Below are 19204 nucleotides of genomic sequence, written 5' to 3'. Positions count from 1 at the left end.
GTAATCCAACTTGGAGCTCTGCGTGGCAAGAAGGGCCGGATTTCACAGTGTAAAGCGGTGGGGACTTGGCCCAACTCTCTCTTGAAACTCAGTCTAAAAATAACTGGATATTCTTGAGGGAGGAAGGCTCAGGTTGCTCTCAAAGGTCAGCCTGACTTGAATCCCATTTTCACAGCCACCATCCACCCCAACAGAAAAGAGGCAACATCTGTTTTCTATAGAAGTTTATTCTCAAAACAGAGCCGCGTGGCTTCACGGAACAATTTACACAGAGAGGAAAAGAGGGCAGCTGGGCTGGAGGGGACATGGGGGGGGGGAACCCCCCTCCAGAGAGGGGAATCTACAGAACCTAGGGCATAGCAAGGACACCCACCCACCTACAGCAAGCCCAGCCCTTCAAAGGCTGGGGTTATTCTGGGTAAAGGAGGGCTGGGGTCCTGGCTGAGATTTAGCACCAGGCAGTGAAGTAGGATTTTTTTTTTTAAATCTCCTTGGAAATTAAATACTCCCAAGAATATGCATGGAATAGGGGTGTGGAGGAGGTGTCTGCACAGAACACCCCAAATCCTGCATAACCAGGGTTCCCAGTAGTCAGAGGATACTTACTTTTGGACTCCCTGGGTATACTGTTTAAAGTGGGGGGGACTCAGGGCTGACCTTTGGCCTGGGAGGGCTTGGGGAGGGGTAGATGTTCAAAACTCCCCTCAAGATAGCTAGATCCTGGGCTGGGAATGTGGCTTAGTGGTAGAGCTGCTTGCCTAGCATGTATGAAGCCCTGCGTTCGATTCCTCAGCACCACACACAGAGAAAAAGCTGGAAGTGGCACTGTGGCTCAAGTGGTAGAGTTGCTAGCCTTGAGTAAAAGAAGCTCAGGAACAGTGCCCAGGCCCTGAGTTCAAGCCCCAGGATTGGCAAAATAATAATAATTTAAAAAAAGGATGGCTAGGTCTAAGATCTTTATAGCTGGGTCATCAAAGCCCCTCTCCTACTTTGCCCTACCTTTCACTTGTAGGCAAAAGAAAAAAAAATTTAATTCCCAACTGTAAACAAAGTATAAAAGCTTCAAAGTTTTAAGTTGTAAACAAAGCAAAATAAATAAATAAATAAATCTCTCCCTGTAAACAAAGTAACCAATTTGTTTAAGTTCACAGATCTGGACATCAGACAAAAGGGAAGTAACGGAAAGTGAGTTTTGTGAACAGGTCCTAACAGTCATTTTTTTTTTTTCTTTCTCCCTTTTATAAGGGAATAACAAGAGGGGTGGAAGGAGTTGATTTTTCAGCCCTGGTGCCTGGAGCCAGGGAGAGGGTTGTGTAAACATGAGAGGCCCAGGCCCAAGCATCTACATTCTGAGGGCTTGAATTCCCTTGTTCTAGCTTCCCTTAGCTCACCCACCCTTCAGTGAATCAAATGGCACCACAACAACGAGAGAGACGTTTGCTTAGCCAGGGGCAAGGGTGGGGGTAGGGGGTCGGTGGGGGCCTCCTCCTCCACCCACTGTCTGCAAGAATGTCTGGAGAGAGGCCTGAGCCCCCTCCCCAAGGGAGAAAGGGAAGCCTTTGCTCTGTAAACATGACAGCTGCTGCTCCAGCAGTACCTGCAGCATCTATGCTTAGATCATAAGGCAGTAAGTGGCAGGGATTCCATAGAAGAAACACACACATCGACAGGGAAGAACGGCAGGAGCCAAGCCCCCCAGGAGGAAATCAAGAGGACCTGTTTGCAAGACCCACCTTCCCCTCCCTCCCCCTCCCACCCGAGTTCCAGAAGTTTGGCCTATATAGGACACTGAAGGGAAACAAAGAAAGAAAGAAAGAAAGAAGAAATCAAAGCTAAAATTCTGCACTTTGGGCCCTGACAATCTTTCGATCAACCTTAGGGTTGGGTAGAGGAGGGAGGGGACCTGGCCCTCTATCTGCTGACTTCACTCTGGTTAAGATGAGAGAAAAGGAGCATATGGCCTGTTAAGTAAGGACCCAAATGGGACCAAACTACATCTTTCTCCCTCCCCTCTGTCCCCTTTCCCCCCCCTCCCTGCTCGGCCTCAGACACTCCCTCCCACGCCCATCCCCACCCTCCCAGGAGACAGAAAAAGCTGAAAAATAACTTAAGCATATCTCTCTCTGGTTACAAAGGTACAAAATGTATATAAAAGTCCTCCCTTCCGTCCCAGCGTCCTCGGCGACCTGTCACACGCATGCTCACAGATGTGCAAGGAACCTCTGCACTACACTCAGAGCTGAGACAGGGCTTTGCTGGAGGCTGCCTTAGGATCCATTCCCGGGGTTCCTGGAGTCTCTTCTTGTCAGCCCTCTCGGCTGGTCCTCAGGAATGACCCTCACTCCTGGGAACTCTGTAGAGTTGGAGGTAGAAACCAAAGGTCAGTGGCTGAAAGGTGGTTCTGGACTTTCCCCCCTTTATCTCTGCCATTCTGCCATTCATGTTTGCTTCTCAGCCCTCAGCCTCTAAGGCCCAGTGTGGACTCATCAACCAGGCTCCATGGTTGTCTAGGCGTCTTCCTCTCTCTTGTGCTGCTACTGGGGTTTGTACTCAGGGCCTGGATGCTGTCCCTAAGCTGTTTTGCTCAAGGCTAGCATGCTAGCTCCACTGCTGACTTTTTTTTGGTGGTGGTGGTTCATTAGAGATCAGAGTCTCACAGACTTTCCTGCCCTAACTGGCTTTGAACCGTGATTCTCAGATCTTAGCCTCCTGAGTAGTTAGGAAGACAAGTGAGAGCCACCGGTGCCTGGCTTTGGTCTTTTAAGAGCACCTGCTAATCACACGGGATTAGGTAATGTCATTAATTGTCACATCTCAAAGAGTTTGTCCCTATAGCCCCCTGCCCCCTTCTACAGATGAGGAAACCAAGGCTCAGGGAAACCTGACAGAAACCTAAACTCATGAGTTTTGTGACTCCGGAGCCTGAGCCCCCTGCTTAGCAACGCCCCCCCCCATCCTTCTTACCACACAGCCAGACCCCAAGGCTAGAAAACAAGAGGATCCTCACCCTCCAGCACCCCTCCAGAGCTCCACACCCCAATCCCAATGGCCCCTTTTGTCTTTTTGTGTGTATGTGTGTCGATCCTAAGCCTTGAACTCAGGGCCTGAGCTCTACCACTTGAGCTACAGCCCCACTTCCGGCTTTTTCTGAGGAGTTTGTGGGCAATAAAGAGTCTCACAGACTTTCCTGCCCCAGGCTGGCTTTGAACCCCAATCCTCAGGTCTCAGCCTCTTGAGTAGTCAGGAAGACAGGTGTGAGCCACCGGCGCCCTGCCGGAAGTCTTATCTTTGACTGGCTTACAATACTTGGAAACCTCTAGCTCCTTTTACCCTCTCCTGTGTCTCAATGGCCATCCTTCACCCCACTAAGGTTCTGCAGGCACTTGAGACGTGCCAGGCCCCAAGTGAACCTTCTAAGTGCCCCCAGATGGGAGGACCTTCATACTGACTGGACACATCAGCGAATGAATGACTTGTCCTTCAAGTAGGTCCTTCAGTCTGGCATATCCTACTATCCTGCATAATCCCTTAGCCAAAGACTTCTGAGTAGCTGGGGGCTGGGTCAGCGTATGCGTATAATCCTAGACAGTAAGGAGGTTCTGATCACAGTTTGAAGCCAGCTCAGGCAGCAAAGTCTATGAGACTCTTTAAAAAAATTTTTTTTTTTTGTCAGTCATGGATGGGGCTTGAACTCAGGGCCTGGACTCTGTCTCTGAAATTTTTTGCTCAGTGCTAGCACTCTACCTCTTTAAGCCACTGGGCCACTTCCTTTTCTGGGCTTCATTGGAGATAAGAGTGTCATGGTCTTTCCTGCCCAGGCTGGTTTGAACTACAATCCTTAGATCTCAGCCTCCTGAGTAGCTAGGATTACAGGCGTGAACCACTAGCACCCAGCTGTCCATGAGACTCTTATCTCCAAAGAACCACCAAAGAGTCAAAAGTGAAGCTTCAGCTTTGAGTGAAAAAGCTAAAGGACAGTGCCTAGGCTCTGAGTTCAAGCCTCAGTACTAGCACAAATAAACAAAAGAGCAGGGGCTGGGAATGTGGCATAGTGGTAGAGTGCTTGTCTAGCATGCATGAAGCCCTGGTTCGATTCTTCAGTACCACATACACAGAAAAAGCCAGAAGTGGCGCTGTGGCTCAAGTGGTAGAGTGCTAGTCTTGAGCAAAAAGAAGCCAGGGACAGTGCTTAGGCCCTGAGTTCAAGCCCCAGGACTGGCAAAAGAAAAAAAAAAAAAAACCCAGCCTTTTCAGTATGGCGAATCCTGGGCCCCATGTGACCTCTTAATCAGAGCCTCCTGAAAAAAGACTTGCCTTTTCTTCCCTGCCCCTTGCAGATACCAGGTTACCTCCCACTTGTAGGCCTTGACTTCTGCCTGCCCTTTCCACTAGCTTTTGGAAGGCTCTTGAGAGGTGAGGGAAGGGAGGCTGGCTCCAATAATAACAAGCCAGGGCTGGGAACGTGGCTAAGTGGTAGATTGGTTGTCTAGCATGTGTGAAGCCCTGGGTTCCATTCCTCAGCACCACATACATAGAAATAGCCGGAAGTGGTGCTGTGGCTCAAGAGGTAGAGTGCTAGCCTTGAGCAAAAAGAAGCTCAGGACAGTGCTCAGGTCCTGAGTTCAAGCCCCAGGACTGGAAAGTAATAATAATAATAATAATAATAATAATAATAATAATAATAATAATAATAAGCCAGCAGTCCTGGTTAGTTACATTCCCATGTCCTGCTGCGGAGGATGCGGAGCCGGAAGTCATCTCTACTTGCCGGCCAGTCCCCACCCCACTCTGGGACTGAACCCAGGCATGCCGCCGGAAGTTGCCCTGCGTGGAGGAGGGGCGGTGCCTGTGGAGAAGCGGGGCCTGCGGAGGGGCGTGGCCTGCGGAGAGGTGGCACGGCGGAGGGGGCGTGGCATGGCCTGCGGAGGGGCGGTGCCCGAGGATAAGTGGGGCCTGCGGAGGGGCGTGGCCTGTGGGGCGTGGCCGCGAGGGGCGTGGGCCTGCGGAGAGGTGGCCCGGCGGAGGGGGCGTGGCATGGCCTGCGGAGGGGCGGTGCCGAGGATAAGTGGGGCCTGCGGAGGGGCGTGGCCTGAGGGGCGTGGCCGCGGAGCGCGAGCGTGGAGGGCCCCGGCTTAGGGCGGAGGCGGTGGCCGACGGGGTGGCCGTGGCCGTGGTGTGCGGGCCGGAGGGCGTGCTGGAGGACTGCACGGAGGAGAGGGCTGAGGAGTTGAAGGAGGCGAGGATGGACGAGAGGATGTCCAGCTGCTCCGTGGAGGGGCCGGGGCCGGGGCCGCTGGCGGCCTCCTCCCGCGCGCCGGGCGGCCGGGGCGGCGGCGGGGGTCCCAGGGCCTCGCGGGAAGGAGGCCGGCTGGGCCCCGGAGCCGGTTGTTCTCGAGAGTTCAAACTCCTCCCCGCAGGGTCCAGGGGCCCGCAGGGGAGGAGGGGGTCCCTGGAGAGCTGCCGCTGCGGGGAGCGGGGCAGAGGGGGCGGCTGGGGGTCCAGGTCCCGGGGACGGCGGGGTGCAGGCAAGGTGCTCAGCCATTCCCGGGGGGCCCCTAAGTCCAACGCATCCCGCGATCCAAAGCGGCCGGCCGTGGCGCCCGGGTAGTCCCGGGGCGGCTGCCTCCGGGGGAGGGTACTGCCCCGGTCCCGGGGTTCGAGGCGGCCTGGCACGAGGGCGTCGAGGCGTTCCTGGGAACCGGGCCTGCTCAGGGGGTGCAGCCGGGGCAGGGGGGCTTCTTCCAGCCGCTCGCGGCTCAGCTGCCGCCGGAGGAGCAGATCCAGTTGCTCTCGGGAGGAGTAGCGGCTGGCGGGCTGGGACAGGCTGCCCGTGCCCCCGCGGGCGTAGATGCGGCCGTATGAGGCGGCGGGCACGGCGCGGTGGCCCAGCGTGGCCGCCCGGCACCACGACAGCTCGGGGGCCCCTCGGCTCTGCGGCATCAGGGGGTACTGCAGCCGGTTCTTCAGGATGCCTGAGGGGACAAGCGGAAGGAAGGCTGGCTAGGCTGTGAAGGGGGGCGGGTGAGCAGGGGAAGAGACCCCCTAATCTGGGGATGTGGCCAGCCACCAGGATCCCCGTCGTGAAATTGGGAGCAGGGGCTGGGAATGTGGCCTAGGGGGTAGAGCGCTCGCCTCGTATACATGAAGCCCTGGGTTCGATTCCCCAGCACCACATATATAGAAAATGGCCAGAAGTGCCGCTGTGGCTCAAGTGGCAGAGTGCTAGCCTTGAGCAAAAGGAAAAAAGAAGCCAGGGACGGTGCTTAGGCCCTGAGTTCAAGCCCCAGGACTGGCAAAAAAAAAAAAAAAAGAGGGAATAACATCCTCAAAGTTGGGTCTTTAGTTTGGCATATCCTAGTATCTCACACAACAGGATAACAACAGGAGATAGTAAGCCTCTAAGATCAGGTTTAGGCAGTCCCAATGGTACAGAGGTAGAGGAGCCCTACTCTTTCAGGGCAGAAGCAGGACACTCCCCCCCCCCCCAGCTCCTGGTGGTAAAGACTGAGTCCAAAGGAGACCTTGAACTGTTCAGGAGCAGTTCCTAATGTCCTTGGGATGCAGGCTGCAGGTAGAAACTTCTTGTGCCTGTATAGGAACTACTTCCAGGTGTGGGGGGGAGGGGGTCCTTATAAAGCAAGGTGGGGGGGGGGAAGCCTTCCAGATCAGAACAAAGGCTTTCTTTTCCTTTGTTGGTAGTTGGGCTTGAACTCAGGGTCCGGGTGCTGTCCCTCATCTCTTTTGCTCAAGGCTTGCGCTTCACCACTTCCAGCCACAGTGCTACTCCTGTTTTCTGATGGCTCATTGGAGATAAAGAGTTGCACAAACTTTCCTGCCTGGGCTGGCTTTGAACCATGATCCTCAGATCTCAGCCCCCTGAATAGCTAGGATGACATGTGTGGGCAATCAGTGCCCTAGCTAGAACAAAAGGTTTGAACCCAGCAGTTTCTGAGGAGTTTGGGGGGGATGGGGCGGGATTTCAGAAAAGCTGATAGGGAGAACAGGGAGATTTCTGGGGACTGTAAAACAAGATTGAGGAACAGAAAGCTTCTAAATCAGAGGAAGTGGAGTTCTTGGGGTTTGGGATCAGGAAGCTGAAATCTGCCCCCCGCCCCCAACCCAGCTGCATTCCAAAGGTCAAAGGTGAGAGATGATACCTTTTCTCTGGCGTTGGGCTCTGCCCAGGGTGGTTTCATCCCCACTCGTCAGGGCCAGCTCTGGCTGGTTGTTGTTGGCTGCATCTTTACTGGTGTCTAGGCCCAGACGCCTCTCGGAGCCCCAAGTCTGCAGGGCACAAGGGCTGGCTTCACACTCTCCCAGGGCTGGCCAGTACGATAGGAGGTCGTTGCCATCCACATCTGTGGAGCCAGAAATGGGTTACAGGATGATCTGGTTTGGAGTCTGGTGATTGCCAGACCTGGGGTTTGAACTCACAGGGCCTAGGTGCTGTCCCTGAGCTTCTTTGACTCAAGGCTAGCACTCTATCCCTTCAGCCATAGCACCACTTCCGGCTTTTTCTATATATGTGGTGCTGAGGAATCGAACCCAGGGCTTCATGCATGCTAGGCAAGCGCTCTACCACTAAGCCACATTCCCAGCCTGGAAGCTCCATTTTAGGATCCCACTTTAACTATTACGTAGAGGGCCTGGAGATGGGAGGTATATGGCTGAGGGATCAGAAAGACACACCAGACTGAACCCCAAGTTACAGGAAAGCCAAGAAGATGGAGGGTAGTCATGTCAACCAGGACCTTATCATACTGTTCTCAGGAACCTTCAGCACAATTAGAAAGCTAGACAGGAGCCAGGAGCTGGTGGCTCATGCCTGCATTCCTAGCTACTCAGGAGGCTGAGATCTGAGGATCGCGGTTCAAAGCCAGCCCAGGCAGGAAAGGTCTGTGAGACTCTTATCTCCAACAAACCATTAGAAAACCGGAAATGGTGCTGTGGCTCAAAGTGGTAGGGTACTAGCCTTGAGCAAAAAGATCAGGAGGCAGTGCCTAGGTCCTGAGTTCAAGCCCCGGGACCAGCACATAACCACCCCCCCCCCCCAAAACACACAAAAGGAAGCTGGTGCATAGGGATGTTGACCTGGGAAGATCTCAATGGGGTTCAGACATTCTGAGGAGATGACAGGGTACCTGCATCACATCTAAGTGGAATATGGGGTGCCCCTTGAACATCATGGGGCCAGAGGGTTCTTGTCACCTTTGGGGTGGCTAAGGAGCCTCTCACTCTGAGCCGCCCGGCGGAGTGGGCGTTGGAAGCGCCCTCGTGTCCGGCCGTTGTCCTCGCTTTCCGAAGATGGGATGGACAGACTCCTTTCCTCTTCTAAGGACAGGTCACTGTCAGAGTCAGAGTCTGCGCCTGGAGTTGGGAAAGCCAAGAGGGAAGTGTAGCAATGGCCTGTGGAAGTGAAAGTCCTGGAGGGTGTGTGTGTGTGCAACAGGGCAAGAAGACAGGCACCAGGGGCTCACGCCTGTCAGCCTAGCTACTCAGGAGGCTGAGATCTGAGGATCATGGTTCAAAGCCAGCCTAGGCAGAACAGTCCATGAAACTCTTATCTCCAATGAATCACCCAAAAAAGATGGAAGTGGGGCTGTGGCTCAAGTGGTAGAGCGCTAGCCTTGAGCACGAAAGTTCAGGACCAGCACCCAGGCTCTGAGTTGAAGCCCTAGGATTGGCCCCTCCCAAAACAAAACCCAAAACAGCATCCTGGCCCTACCAGGATCCTGGGGATAAAGGACTAGGAAGCACTCGGAACGGAATTGGCAGCAGCAGAGCTGGGACTTATTAGGGAGGAGTCCACAGTGGGTTAAGCAATGACTTGAAGGAAGTGCTTCTCACTCCGACCAGCCACAGATCCCCCAGTTTCAGCAGAAGAAAGGGGATGGGGGGGGTGACCCCTCTGCCTCCCTCCTCCCCTGCCCCAGGGCTCTAACTCCACCAGCATCTCGGTGAAACATGGCCACGTCCAGATCCGTGGGGCCAGCGTGAGTCTGGAGGGTGTGGTCGGTGTGGTCAACAGCGGAGCCGTGTCGAACCAGGACATTGTCCCTGCAGGTGCAGAAGAGGGATGGGCGTGGATCATGTGACTAAGCTTTTGGGGAAAGGGAATGGGGTTAGAGCTATGGGTGTTGGTCGTTCACCTGAGGTAGCTGCGGCCCCGCTGGCTGTCCTGGTCCTGGGTCCGGCCAGAGCGGGCACTGCTCACCGATGAGACCGTGGAGGCCCCCAGGGTGATACGAATGAGGCCGCTCTCCTCGAAGAGGGCCGTGTTGTTATAGGCTCCGGGCCCCTGGGGTGGAGGGGAAGGTGGGCGGGACAAGACTGTGAGCCAGACGTGAGGAAAACCTCACCGCCTGGGGATGTGGCTCAGTGGTAGAGCGCTTGCCTAGCAGCCCTGGGTTCGATTCCTCAGTTCCCACGTGCACAGAAAAAGCCAGAAGTGGTGCTGTGGCTCAAGTGGTAGAGTACTAGCTTTGAGCAAAAAGAAGCTCAGGGACAGTGTCCAGGCCCTGAGTTCAAATCCCAGGACTGGCAAAAAAAAAAAAAAAAAAGCTGAGACTTTCCTGGACTCCAAATCCCAACCTCTTTTAGCCCTGGCCGCCCCTCACCGGCCCTGGTGCTGGCCTTGGCTCTTCTGGTGCTGCCTTCTTGCCAAGACAGGCTGGTGTCCAGGCGGCTCGGGCATCTGCATTCAGGACACAGAAGAGCAGTAACACTGCCAGGCCCTGCGGGTCAGCAAGGATCAAAGAAGGCCATTAAGAGATCAGACAACAGAGAAGGCCAAAGGAGGGCTATCGGGGAGCCGTAGAGGTCTCTATGGGTCAACAGTGAGGTGTCAGTCAGGGTAGGGAGTCAGTGATGAGTCCAAATTAGGGAAATGGGGAGGAGGGGGAGGGGCTCAGAAAGGAAATAGGGGAAGTCTGTGAGGCAGTGAGTGACGTCAGTGACAATCAGGGGATCAGCTAGAGATCTAGGAGAGCTGTGGGGTTGGGTAAGGTCAATCCAAGGTCAGTAGCCAGTCTGACCTCAGTGGATCTCGCTGAACACCCCACTGGCCCTCGTCATCCAGTCACTATGAGCTCCAGGCCTGGGTAGAATGCCAAAGGTACCTGGAGGCCACAGAGCCCAGCATGGAGGTAGTGGAAGGCCAGGATGCTGTGGTTAACTGCCAGGAGGCCAAAGAGCCAGGAGGCGCTGACCAGCAAGAGGAGCAGGAAAGAGCTCCGGAGTGTCCTGCTGTGCGGAAGACATGCAGAGGTCAAGCAGGGCTGGAGGGGGGGTGGGCACGCGAGGACACAATGGGGAGTGGGGGGGGGTCCACAGGGCCATAGGGAAGAAAAAGAACTCACATAGACGCATGGGGCACCCAGGAGGATGCTAGGGATGATGATGACCAGGCACACAAAGAACGAGCAGAGCACTCAGGAGCCATGACGGGACATGAGGAAGACAGAGGAATGTGGAGCCATGAACAAGTCATAGGAAAGACAGGGCAGGCCAAGGGCCGGTGGCTCATGATTGTTGTCCTAACTACTCAGGAGGCTGAGATCTGAGGATCACGGTTCAAAGCCAGCCCTGGCAGGAAAAGTCCTGTAAGACTCTTATGTCCAATGAACCACCAGAAAACCGGAAGTAGCATTGTGGCTCAAGTGGTAGAGCGTTAGCCTCGAGTGAAAGAGCTCAAAAGACAGGTCAGGAGACCCATGAGTCAGAAGAATGGGAACAATACACGTGGACCAACATATGACAAAGGCACAGAAAGGGATCATAGGTGGGGGCGGGGAGGTGTGACTTTATCCCTTCATGCAGAGTTTGGAGCCCAAATGACACCAGGGATATTCTGGGGTGGGGTTGGGGGGTGTGGAGGCCCAGTGCCCACCCATGCAGGTCTGTCATCCATGAGAAGCCCTCGCTCCCTCCAGCCCAGCCAACTCACAGCACGGAGGTCTTCTTGGCTTCCCTCTGCCCTGTGGAACAGGATGTGCGGGCAGCGAGGAGAAACATGGTTCCATTCATCTGGATGGACCCATGATCCACACGTCCAGCCAGGCAGGGTAGAAAAGGAGAGAAAGGAATAGTGAGAGATGGAGAGACACAGACTAAGTGATACTGAGAGGCAGGGAAAGTGAGAGGTACACACCCACAACCATACACATTGAGGTGGCAGGGAAAGAGAGAGAGAGACAGAGAGAGAGAGAGAGAGAGAGAGAGAGAGAGAGAGAGAGAGAGAGAGAGAGAGAGAGAGATTGATCAGAAACAAAAAGAGACAGAGGAGCTTAAAATCCTAGGTGCTGACACCACTGGCTCACGCCTGTCATCCTAGCTACTCTGGAGGCTGAGATCTGAGGATCACAGTTCAAAGCCAGCCAAGAAAGCACTGTCTCTGAGCGTTTCTGCTCAAGGCTAGCGCTCTACCACTTGGAGTCACAGCTCTACTTCCCGTTTTCTGGTGATTAATTGGAGATAAGAGTCTTATGGACTTTCCTGTTCAGGCTGGCTTTGAGCTGCAATCCTCAGATCTCAGCTTCCTAATCAGGAAGCTAGGATGACAGGTGTGAGTCACCAGTGTCCAGCTCTCTAGGAGATTCATGTTCAATTCAAAAGTGGAAAAAGTTGAAAGTGGAGGTGTGGCTCAAACGTTAGAACACTACTAGCCTTGAGCAAAGAAGAAAGGCTAAGCAAAAAGCACAGGCCCTTAGTTCAAGCCATAGTACTGGCACACAGACACACAGACACACAGACACACAGAAACACAGAAACACACACACACACACACACACACACACAATCACAGGGGGATGGGAATATGGCCTAGTGGTGGAGTGCTTGCCTTGTATACATGAAGCCCTGGGTTCGATTCCCCAGCACCACATATATAGAAAAAGCTGGAAGGGGCGCTGTGGCTCAAGTGGTAGAGTGCTAGCCTTGAGCAAAAAGAAGCCAGGCACAGTGCTCAGGTCCTGAGTCCAAGCCCCAGGACTGGCAAAAAAAAAAAAAAAAGAAGGGGCTGGGAATATGGCCTAGTGGCAAGAGCACTTGCCTCCTACACATGAAGCTCTCGGTTCGATTCCCCAGCACCACATATATAGAAAATGGCCAGAAGGGGCGCTGTGGCTCAGGTGGCAGAGTGCTAGCCTTGAGCAAAAAGAAGCCAGGGACAGTGCTCAGGCCCTGAGTCCAAGGCCCAGGACTGGCCAAAAAAAAAAAAAAAAAAAAAAACAACAACAACAAAGAAAAGAAAAGAAAGAAATAGTGACCAAAAAGAGAGAGACAGAGACAGAGTGTAGAAAGAGGCAGGAAAAGTGGCTAAGCCAGGCACAGGGCCTCGCCCACCTCCCTGCTAGCTGAATGGGGACTTCAATCTATGACCAGACACCAGTAAAGGAAAGAGACCCAGACATGTATAGAGTGTCCCTAGGTGCCCCTCAGCACATGCCCCCTGTGTGCCCATCCCCCTGGGAGGAATGCGCCCAGATGGGCACACAAAGCAGTGCCTAGTGCCAGGCACTTACCACTATGACAAGGACCACAGGGCCGGCGAAACTCCAGATGAGAGGTTCGTGGATGGAGACCCAGCAAAAGTCAGGGTTCCCATAGCCCTCGGGGTCCAGGCCCACGGCAAGTCCTTGGAGACAGAAGGGACAGGACTAGAGTTCAGACTCCCCCACAAAGGAGAAGTAGATAGGGCTAAGGGCAAGTGGGGCGAGGCGGGGACGGGGGGGGAGGGGGGTGTTAAGGTTGGGCAAGTATGATCCAGAATGGGGAGCGTTCTCAGGGGTCAGATCATGGGATGGACTGAGGTTGAGGGGGGGCGGAGTCACATCCCGGAGTGGGCGTGGCCTCACCCAGCAGCACCGCAGGGACGCCCCAGCCCAGGGCGTGGTAGAAGCGCATGGCGCCGCGGTCCACATTGCGTGGCTCCACTTGCATGCGGTAGAGGTGCAGGCCCTGCACCAGGAGCCACGCGAAGGTGCTGAGGAAGAAGTAGTGTAGGAGGATGGCCACCGCAGTACACACCAGCTGAGGGTAGAGTATGCGTGTTGGGGGGTGGGGTGGGGTGGGCAGGATCTCACCTGACCCCACCCCTCCCCCCCACAAAAAAAACCCCATAGGATCTTTACCCCCCCAAAACCTTAGTCCCAACCTGAGCCTCCTTCAACGCAGGCCCTGAGCGTGGCCCCCAGTGCTTTTCAACTCCCCCAGATTGGAGTCAATGGGACAACCAGAAAAAGCTAAGCCAGGTGTTGGCGCCTCCCGCCAGTCATCCCAGCTACTCAGGAGGCTGAGATCTGAGGATCCTGGTTCAAAGCCAGCCCCGGCAGGAAAGTCTGTGAGACTCTGATCTCCAAGAACCACTAGAGAGCCGGAAGTGACGCTGTGGCTCAGAGTCGTAGAGCACTAGACCTTGAGCTGAAGAGCTCAGGGACAGCGCCCGGGCCCTGAGTTCAAGCCCCAGGACTGACAGAAAGAACAAAGAAAGAGAGAAAACCTGGTTGTGGGTCCTGTGGATCCCTAGCAGGAAGAGGAGCTCGGCCACCCCCAAGGCCGCTGCTACATTGGCATGGATGCCCCGCACGTTGGACTTGAGGCTGCGCAGGCTCAGGAGGAGGGCGGCCGTCAGCACCAGGGCAGCCACGGACACGGCGACGACCACGTGCGTGAACACAGCCAGCAATTCCAGGTCGCCCTCCAGCCGCTGGAGACACACGAAGAGGGCCACTGGGAATGGGAGCAGAACTTTCTGGGCCAACCCCCTCCCCCCCCCTTTTCCAGATGGGGGACACGGTCTCACCTCACGGGGAGAGGCGTCCATGAGAATCCCGAAGGTGCCCGTCCGGCTGCAGCGACACCAGGCATGGGACCCGTTCCGGTGCACCAGCTCACAGTCCCGTGCCGTCCACATGCCGTGCTGCTCTTCCCTGGAACCACAAGACACACGGACCTGCCTTCCCCTGCTAGGAGCGCCCCACCACAGGGAGGGGCTGAGGGCTGGGATTGGGGAGCACCATTCTTTTTCTTTTGATTGTGGGGTTTGAACTCAGGGCCCCAGGTGCTGTCCCTGAGCTCTTCAGCTCAAGGCTAGCACTCTACTACTTTGAGCCACAGCGCCACTTCCAGATTTCTGGTGGTTTTTTTGGAGATTAGAGTCTCAGGGACTTTCCTGCCGGGGCCGGCTTTGAACTGTGATCCTCAGATCTCAGCCTCCTGAGTAGCTAGGATGACAGGCATGAGCCACGGGTACCTGGCTGGAAACGGCATTCACAATGGGCCTAGTGACACAGATAGGGGCTTCAGGGGTGGGAGTGGGGGACAATTAATTGGTTTCCTAGGGCCTAAAAGAGGGAACAAAGGGTTTCCAGAATGGGGTCCTCACGGGCCAGGTGGGTCCCACTGCACGCAGATGGCCTTGCTCCGATTGGCTGTCTGTAGCAGGCGGAACTCGAGGCTGATGGGGGACTCCAGGACACCCCTTAAGAAGTTGCGCCCATGGAACACAGCCACGCTGACCACGGGGGAGTTCATTACAGGGTTCTGGGGGAGCCTGAGGAGACATCCATCAGGGTTTGCACACTGATGACCCCTCACTTAAGCTCTTAAGTTTTTAGCAGAACTTGAACTCAGTACCTGACGCTTTGCCTCATTTGCTACCCTCTACCAGCCAAGCCACCCTTCCAACCCCACCCGCTTAAGCTCTGACAGGCTCCCTAGCCCTGTGTTCACACCCCTTGGTATAGCTCACTAACGATCTAGCATCTAGGGAGCTTTCTAAGAAAATTTCCAGCCCCTTTTGGGTTGCCAGGATTTTAAGACTCACTCCCCAGACTGAAGCCTGAAGCCTGAGTAACTCTGTAGGGTCAGTTCTACCTCTAAATGTTCCCCTCCATCACCATCAGATCTCCAGCAGTGAGTCTTAGCCTGTCTCCATCAGCCAGTTGGGCTAGGAAGAATCCCACAGGAAGTTTAGGGGCGGGGCCTCAGGCTGTCTCTTATCAGCTAGTTGGGCTAGGTAGAAACCCACAGGACGTCCAGGGGCGGGGCCTGGGAGTGCCTCTATCCATGGTACCTGGCGCCTCGGCGCTCCGCCTGGTACTGGGCTGGAAGCAGCCCCCCCAAGGTGCGGTAGACCAGGAGGATGACAATGGAGATGCCAGGTTCTGGTTCGGGTTCTGGGGGGACTGGTGGGGGGGCCACACTGGAGACACTGGAGTTTTCTGTGCTGCTGCTGCTTGTGGGCAGAACTGATGGGGGGAGAAGGAGTAGGTATTGTCAGTGACCGTTGAACCCAAGCACCCACAATCCCAGTACCAAGCGTGGAGATCTGGTCCCTGCAAGTCCATTGCTAGGAAGTGGGGGAGGAAGGGCCTATAAAGGGAATGGGACCTATTAAGGAAGAGGTCATAAAGAAAAGAAGAGCCAGATACCAGTGGATCACGCCCGTAATCCTAGTTACTCATGGGGCTGAGATTTGAGGATCGTGGCTCAAAGGCAGCCTGGGCAGAAAAGTCTGTGAGACTCTTCTTTTTGGGATTTTTTTTTTTTTTTTTTTGGCCAGTCCTGGGGCTTGGACTCAGGGCCTGAGCACTGTCCCTGGCTTCTTTTTGCTCAAGGCTAGCACTCTACTACTTGAGCCACAGCGCCACTTCTGGCTCTTTCTGTGTGTGTGGTGCTGAGGATTCGAACCCAGGGCTTCATGCATGCTAGGCGAGCACTCTACCACTGTGCCACTTTCCCAGCCCCTCCAGGGCTCTTACCTTCGGATGGAGATGGCCGTGGGGTTTGGGAAGGCAGTAACACGTGAGTATGAGGATCCCAGGCATACTGGCCCCGAAAGAGGTTGCTGTGGTAACGAGGGTAACGATGGGCGCTCCTGGCAGAACTGGGGTGCTCCATGCGGTCGATACTGAGCACTGCCCAGAACAGAGAGAAAAGGGACCTCCTTCAAGGACCTTCCTTCCTAGAACAAGGGTCCCGCTCCCATCTCCCCACGGTGCACCCTACTTTTCCCGGAGCCACGTTTTCCTTTGTGGGAGGGCAGGGCCTTTCTCTGTCAAGTGCTGAATGCGTTCATGATGACATCAGCAGCCCCAGCCTGACCGGGGTTGGCTTTAAACCTATGACCCTCAGATCTCAGCCTCCTGAGTGGCTAGGGTGACAGGCGGGAGTGAGCTCGTTCCCATCCCCCACTCACTGATATTGGGGGTCACCAGCCCCACGGGATTCAGGTACGTGAGTTCCATGTTCCTGGCAAGTGTCGCTGCATATTCCTCCAGATGTCTCACCAGGCCCGCGCTCCCGGGGGAGGCCCCAGGGGCCCGCTGCCCCAGCGCTGCCCACAAGTCCTCGGTCTCGGGAGCGAGCAGTGCAGAGCCAGCCCACAGTAGATTCTAGAAGGATGGAGATACACAATATACAGTTGGGTTTAGGTAGGTAGGGATGATGTTTCAAGGGACTGGGGCAGATATGAGAGGCCTGGCTAGTTACTGGGGGGACTTAAAAAACAAGAAGGCATGGGGCTGGGGATATGGCCTAGTGGCAAGAGTGCTTGCCTCGTATACATGAGGCCCTGGATTCGATTCCCCAGCACCACATATACAGAAAATGGCCGGAAGTGGCGCTGTGGCTCAAGTGGCAGAGTGCTAGCCTTGAGCAAGAAGAAGCCAGGGACAGTGCTCAGGCCCTGAGTCCAAGCCCCAGGACTGGCCAAAAAAAAACAAAAAAAAAAACAAGAAGGCAGAGCTGGATAAAGCAAAGGAAGAGAAAGAATCCAGAACTTTCTCTTCCCCAGAGGTCTGACTTAATGATCTCTTGCACTTGAACTTTTGTTTTGTTTTGTTTTTGGTCAGTCCTGGGGCTTGAACTCAGGGCCTGGGCACTGTCCCTGAGGTCTTTTTGTTCATGGCTAGTGCTCTACCACTTGGAGCCACAGCACCACTTCCTGTTTCCTGATGGCTAATCAGAGAGAAGAGTGCCACAGACTTTTCTGTTTTTGATTTTGAGGCCTGAGCTGGTTTCGAACCATGATCTTCAGATCTCAGCCTCCTGAGTAGCAAGGATGACAGGCGTGAGCCACCAGCACCTGGCTTGCAGGTCTATTTTTGAGGTGAGGATCAAGGGATCGTCAGAGATGAGGGAACTAGGATGCATTAAATGAGAAGACCTCAGGGCCTGGCTCTGGGGAACCCAGGATGCAGACCTACCTCATTGAAATGGGCATCTTGTGTGGCTGTCAGGCCAAACCCCTGTTGATGGCTTTCAAAGGCCAGCAAATAGGCCAGCAGGCGGGCAGTGACGCGGACATCTTGACTAAAGTAGTAGTCGGCCTGACTTGTCACCTCACGTAGTCGCTGAGCCAGCTTCTTGGCCTCCATTGTATCCAGTGCCGTCTTGTTCAGCTCTAGACCATCCAGCTATGAGGACAAGAATGGAAATGTTTTCTCAAGAGCCTTACTGGTTGGGCTGGGAAGGAGGCTTAGCGGTACAGTGCTTGCCTGGCATGCATGAAGAAGCCCAGGGTTCGATTCCTCAGTACCACATACACAGAAAAGGCCGGAAGTGGCACTGGGGCTCAAGTGGCAGAGTGCTAGCCTTGAGCAAACAAAGCTCAGGGATAGTGCCCAGGTCCTGAGTTTAAGCCCCAGGAGTAGAGTGTGCGCACGTGCACACACAAGCGTTCACATGCACACACACACGCACACACACACAGAACCTTACAGGATGAAAAGCTTGAATAGACTGAAGGAAAAGCCCAGGGTTGGGGAGGAGGGGGGTCGTCAAGGGATAGAATGTGCGATTAGGGGCCCACCCCTAGCCTTAGATACAGGGCCCAGTCTGGGCAGGGCCTTACCAGCAGGCTGAGTTCTCGAAAGGCAGGGGAGGTACAGTTGAAAAGGTCCGGCTCCAGCCAACCATGGTCTTCATCACACAACCGCACAGCAGCACCTAGGGGCAGGTAACTCCTGGTCAGGCCTGGGCCTTGATTTACCATGGCTAACAAGGTGACCACAGCACCCTGTCGTATTCTGGGGGGGAGCCCTGCAGTCTGGGCATGTATGGCCTGATGCCTCCTGGACCTGGCCTTGCTTACCCGTCCATACCTGAGAGGTTTGTGGCCCATGCTCACCACCGCCCACATAAAGAAGGGCACGAGGATGAACCACGCATGCGCGAGCACACTCATACTCATTCATTCCAACACACACACACACACACACACACACACACACACACGGGCCAGGATGAGGTCACAGACAGGCCAGCATTCACACACACACACACACACACACACACACACACGCCAATGGTCACGACAAACACAGACACATAGTGAGTGCTCTCTCGTGCACACACCAACACACCAACACAGACAAGGTCTTCCAGGATTAAGGGGGACCCAAGGGGGGTATGTGTGTGGGATTTAGAGTCCCCCCATACGTTTTCATGAATTGACCCAGTGGTGACTTGGTTCTCCCTTGTCTGTGGGGTTGGGATGGAAGTTGACCTGGGCATTAGGGGGTGCTTGTTAACTAGCAAGCAGATGGGACCCTCACTTAGATACAGATCCCTGAATTACCCCCAAGACAGACTCACAGACGCATGCACAGGCACAGAAAGACATATGCAGGGGCATGCGCACACAGGTGATCTTTGTTCAGCCACTGCACAGATTCCCAAGCAGCCAGAGGGGAGGGGCTGCACCTCAGCCAATTAGGGGAGAGCTCTGGGAAGCGGGGCGGGGTCCACACGGGTCATAGGAAGTAGGCAGGAATCTGCAGGGAAGCCAGGAGATGGGGCAACCAATCCAGACTTCAGGGAACGGGGGATGGATTATTTTATTTTATTTTTTTAGGGACTTCAGAAGGCAGCAGCAGCAGGGAAGGGGGGAAGGGGGGCTGCGAGGACCTTAAGCAGCACTGAGGGATCTGCAAAAGCTCTGGCAGTGGGAGGGGGCAGCGCACCTGAGCAAACACGTACCCCTTACCTGCACCCCGCAATCCTGCCCAGAAGCCAAGAGAAACAGATGGGAGGCTTAATGAGGGTGTCAGGGAGAGAGACCCAGAGCCCCTGAGGGGGTAGCAAGGGGCTCACATCTGTTCCTACCCCTCTCCCACCTCTTTATGGATATAAGGCGCCCCTCCCTCCGTATTTAGGAAAAGAGATGGCTCTAGCAGTCAGAGAACAGGCCCCGCCCCTTCCC

At 54.9% G+C, this 19204-nt stretch overlaps 1 protein-coding gene across 1 annotated transcript in view; it reads right to left on the bottom strand.

Moving 5' to 3' along the window:
* Window positions 1–2807: 2807 nt before the first annotated feature.
* The window catches only part of Celsr3 (cadherin EGF LAG seven-pass G-type receptor 3), a 29558-nt gene continuing 13161 nt past the window's right edge, over window positions 2808–19204 (bottom strand). Inside the window, exons 17-36 of the mRNA XM_048334480.1 lie at window positions 18989–19003; window positions 17855–17949; window positions 17208–17417; window positions 16199–16394; window positions 15762–15917; window positions 15074–15248; window positions 14384–14551; window positions 13802–13928; window positions 13499–13705; window positions 12855–13029; window positions 12522–12634; window positions 10946–11025; window positions 10119–10245; window positions 9618–9734; window positions 9150–9298; window positions 8948–9057; window positions 8209–8367; window positions 7158–7358; window positions 4765–5972; window positions 2808–2849 (exon numbers count right to left, since the gene is read on the bottom strand). Coding sequence (XP_048190437.1) covers window positions 2808–2849; window positions 4765–5972; window positions 7158–7358; window positions 8209–8367; window positions 8948–9057; window positions 9150–9298; window positions 9618–9734; window positions 10119–10245; window positions 10946–11025; window positions 12522–12634; window positions 12855–13029; window positions 13499–13705; window positions 13802–13928; window positions 14384–14551; window positions 15074–15248; window positions 15762–15917; window positions 16199–16394; window positions 17208–17417; window positions 17855–17949; window positions 18989–19003 — 3830 coding nt within the window. The remainder of the gene's footprint in view (window positions 2850–4764; window positions 5973–7157; window positions 7359–8208; window positions 8368–8947; window positions 9058–9149; window positions 9299–9617; window positions 9735–10118; window positions 10246–10945; window positions 11026–12521; window positions 12635–12854; window positions 13030–13498; window positions 13706–13801; window positions 13929–14383; window positions 14552–15073; window positions 15249–15761; window positions 15918–16198; window positions 16395–17207; window positions 17418–17854; window positions 17950–18988; window positions 19004–19204) is intronic.

The sequence above is a fragment of the Perognathus longimembris genome, chromosome 26 (assembly GCF_023159225.1).
Source record: "Perognathus longimembris pacificus isolate PPM17 chromosome 26, ASM2315922v1, whole genome shotgun sequence".
NCBI lineage: Eukaryota > Metazoa > Chordata > Mammalia > Rodentia > Heteromyidae > Perognathus > Perognathus longimembris.
This window is presented reverse-complemented; position numbering and strand designations above follow the sequence as displayed.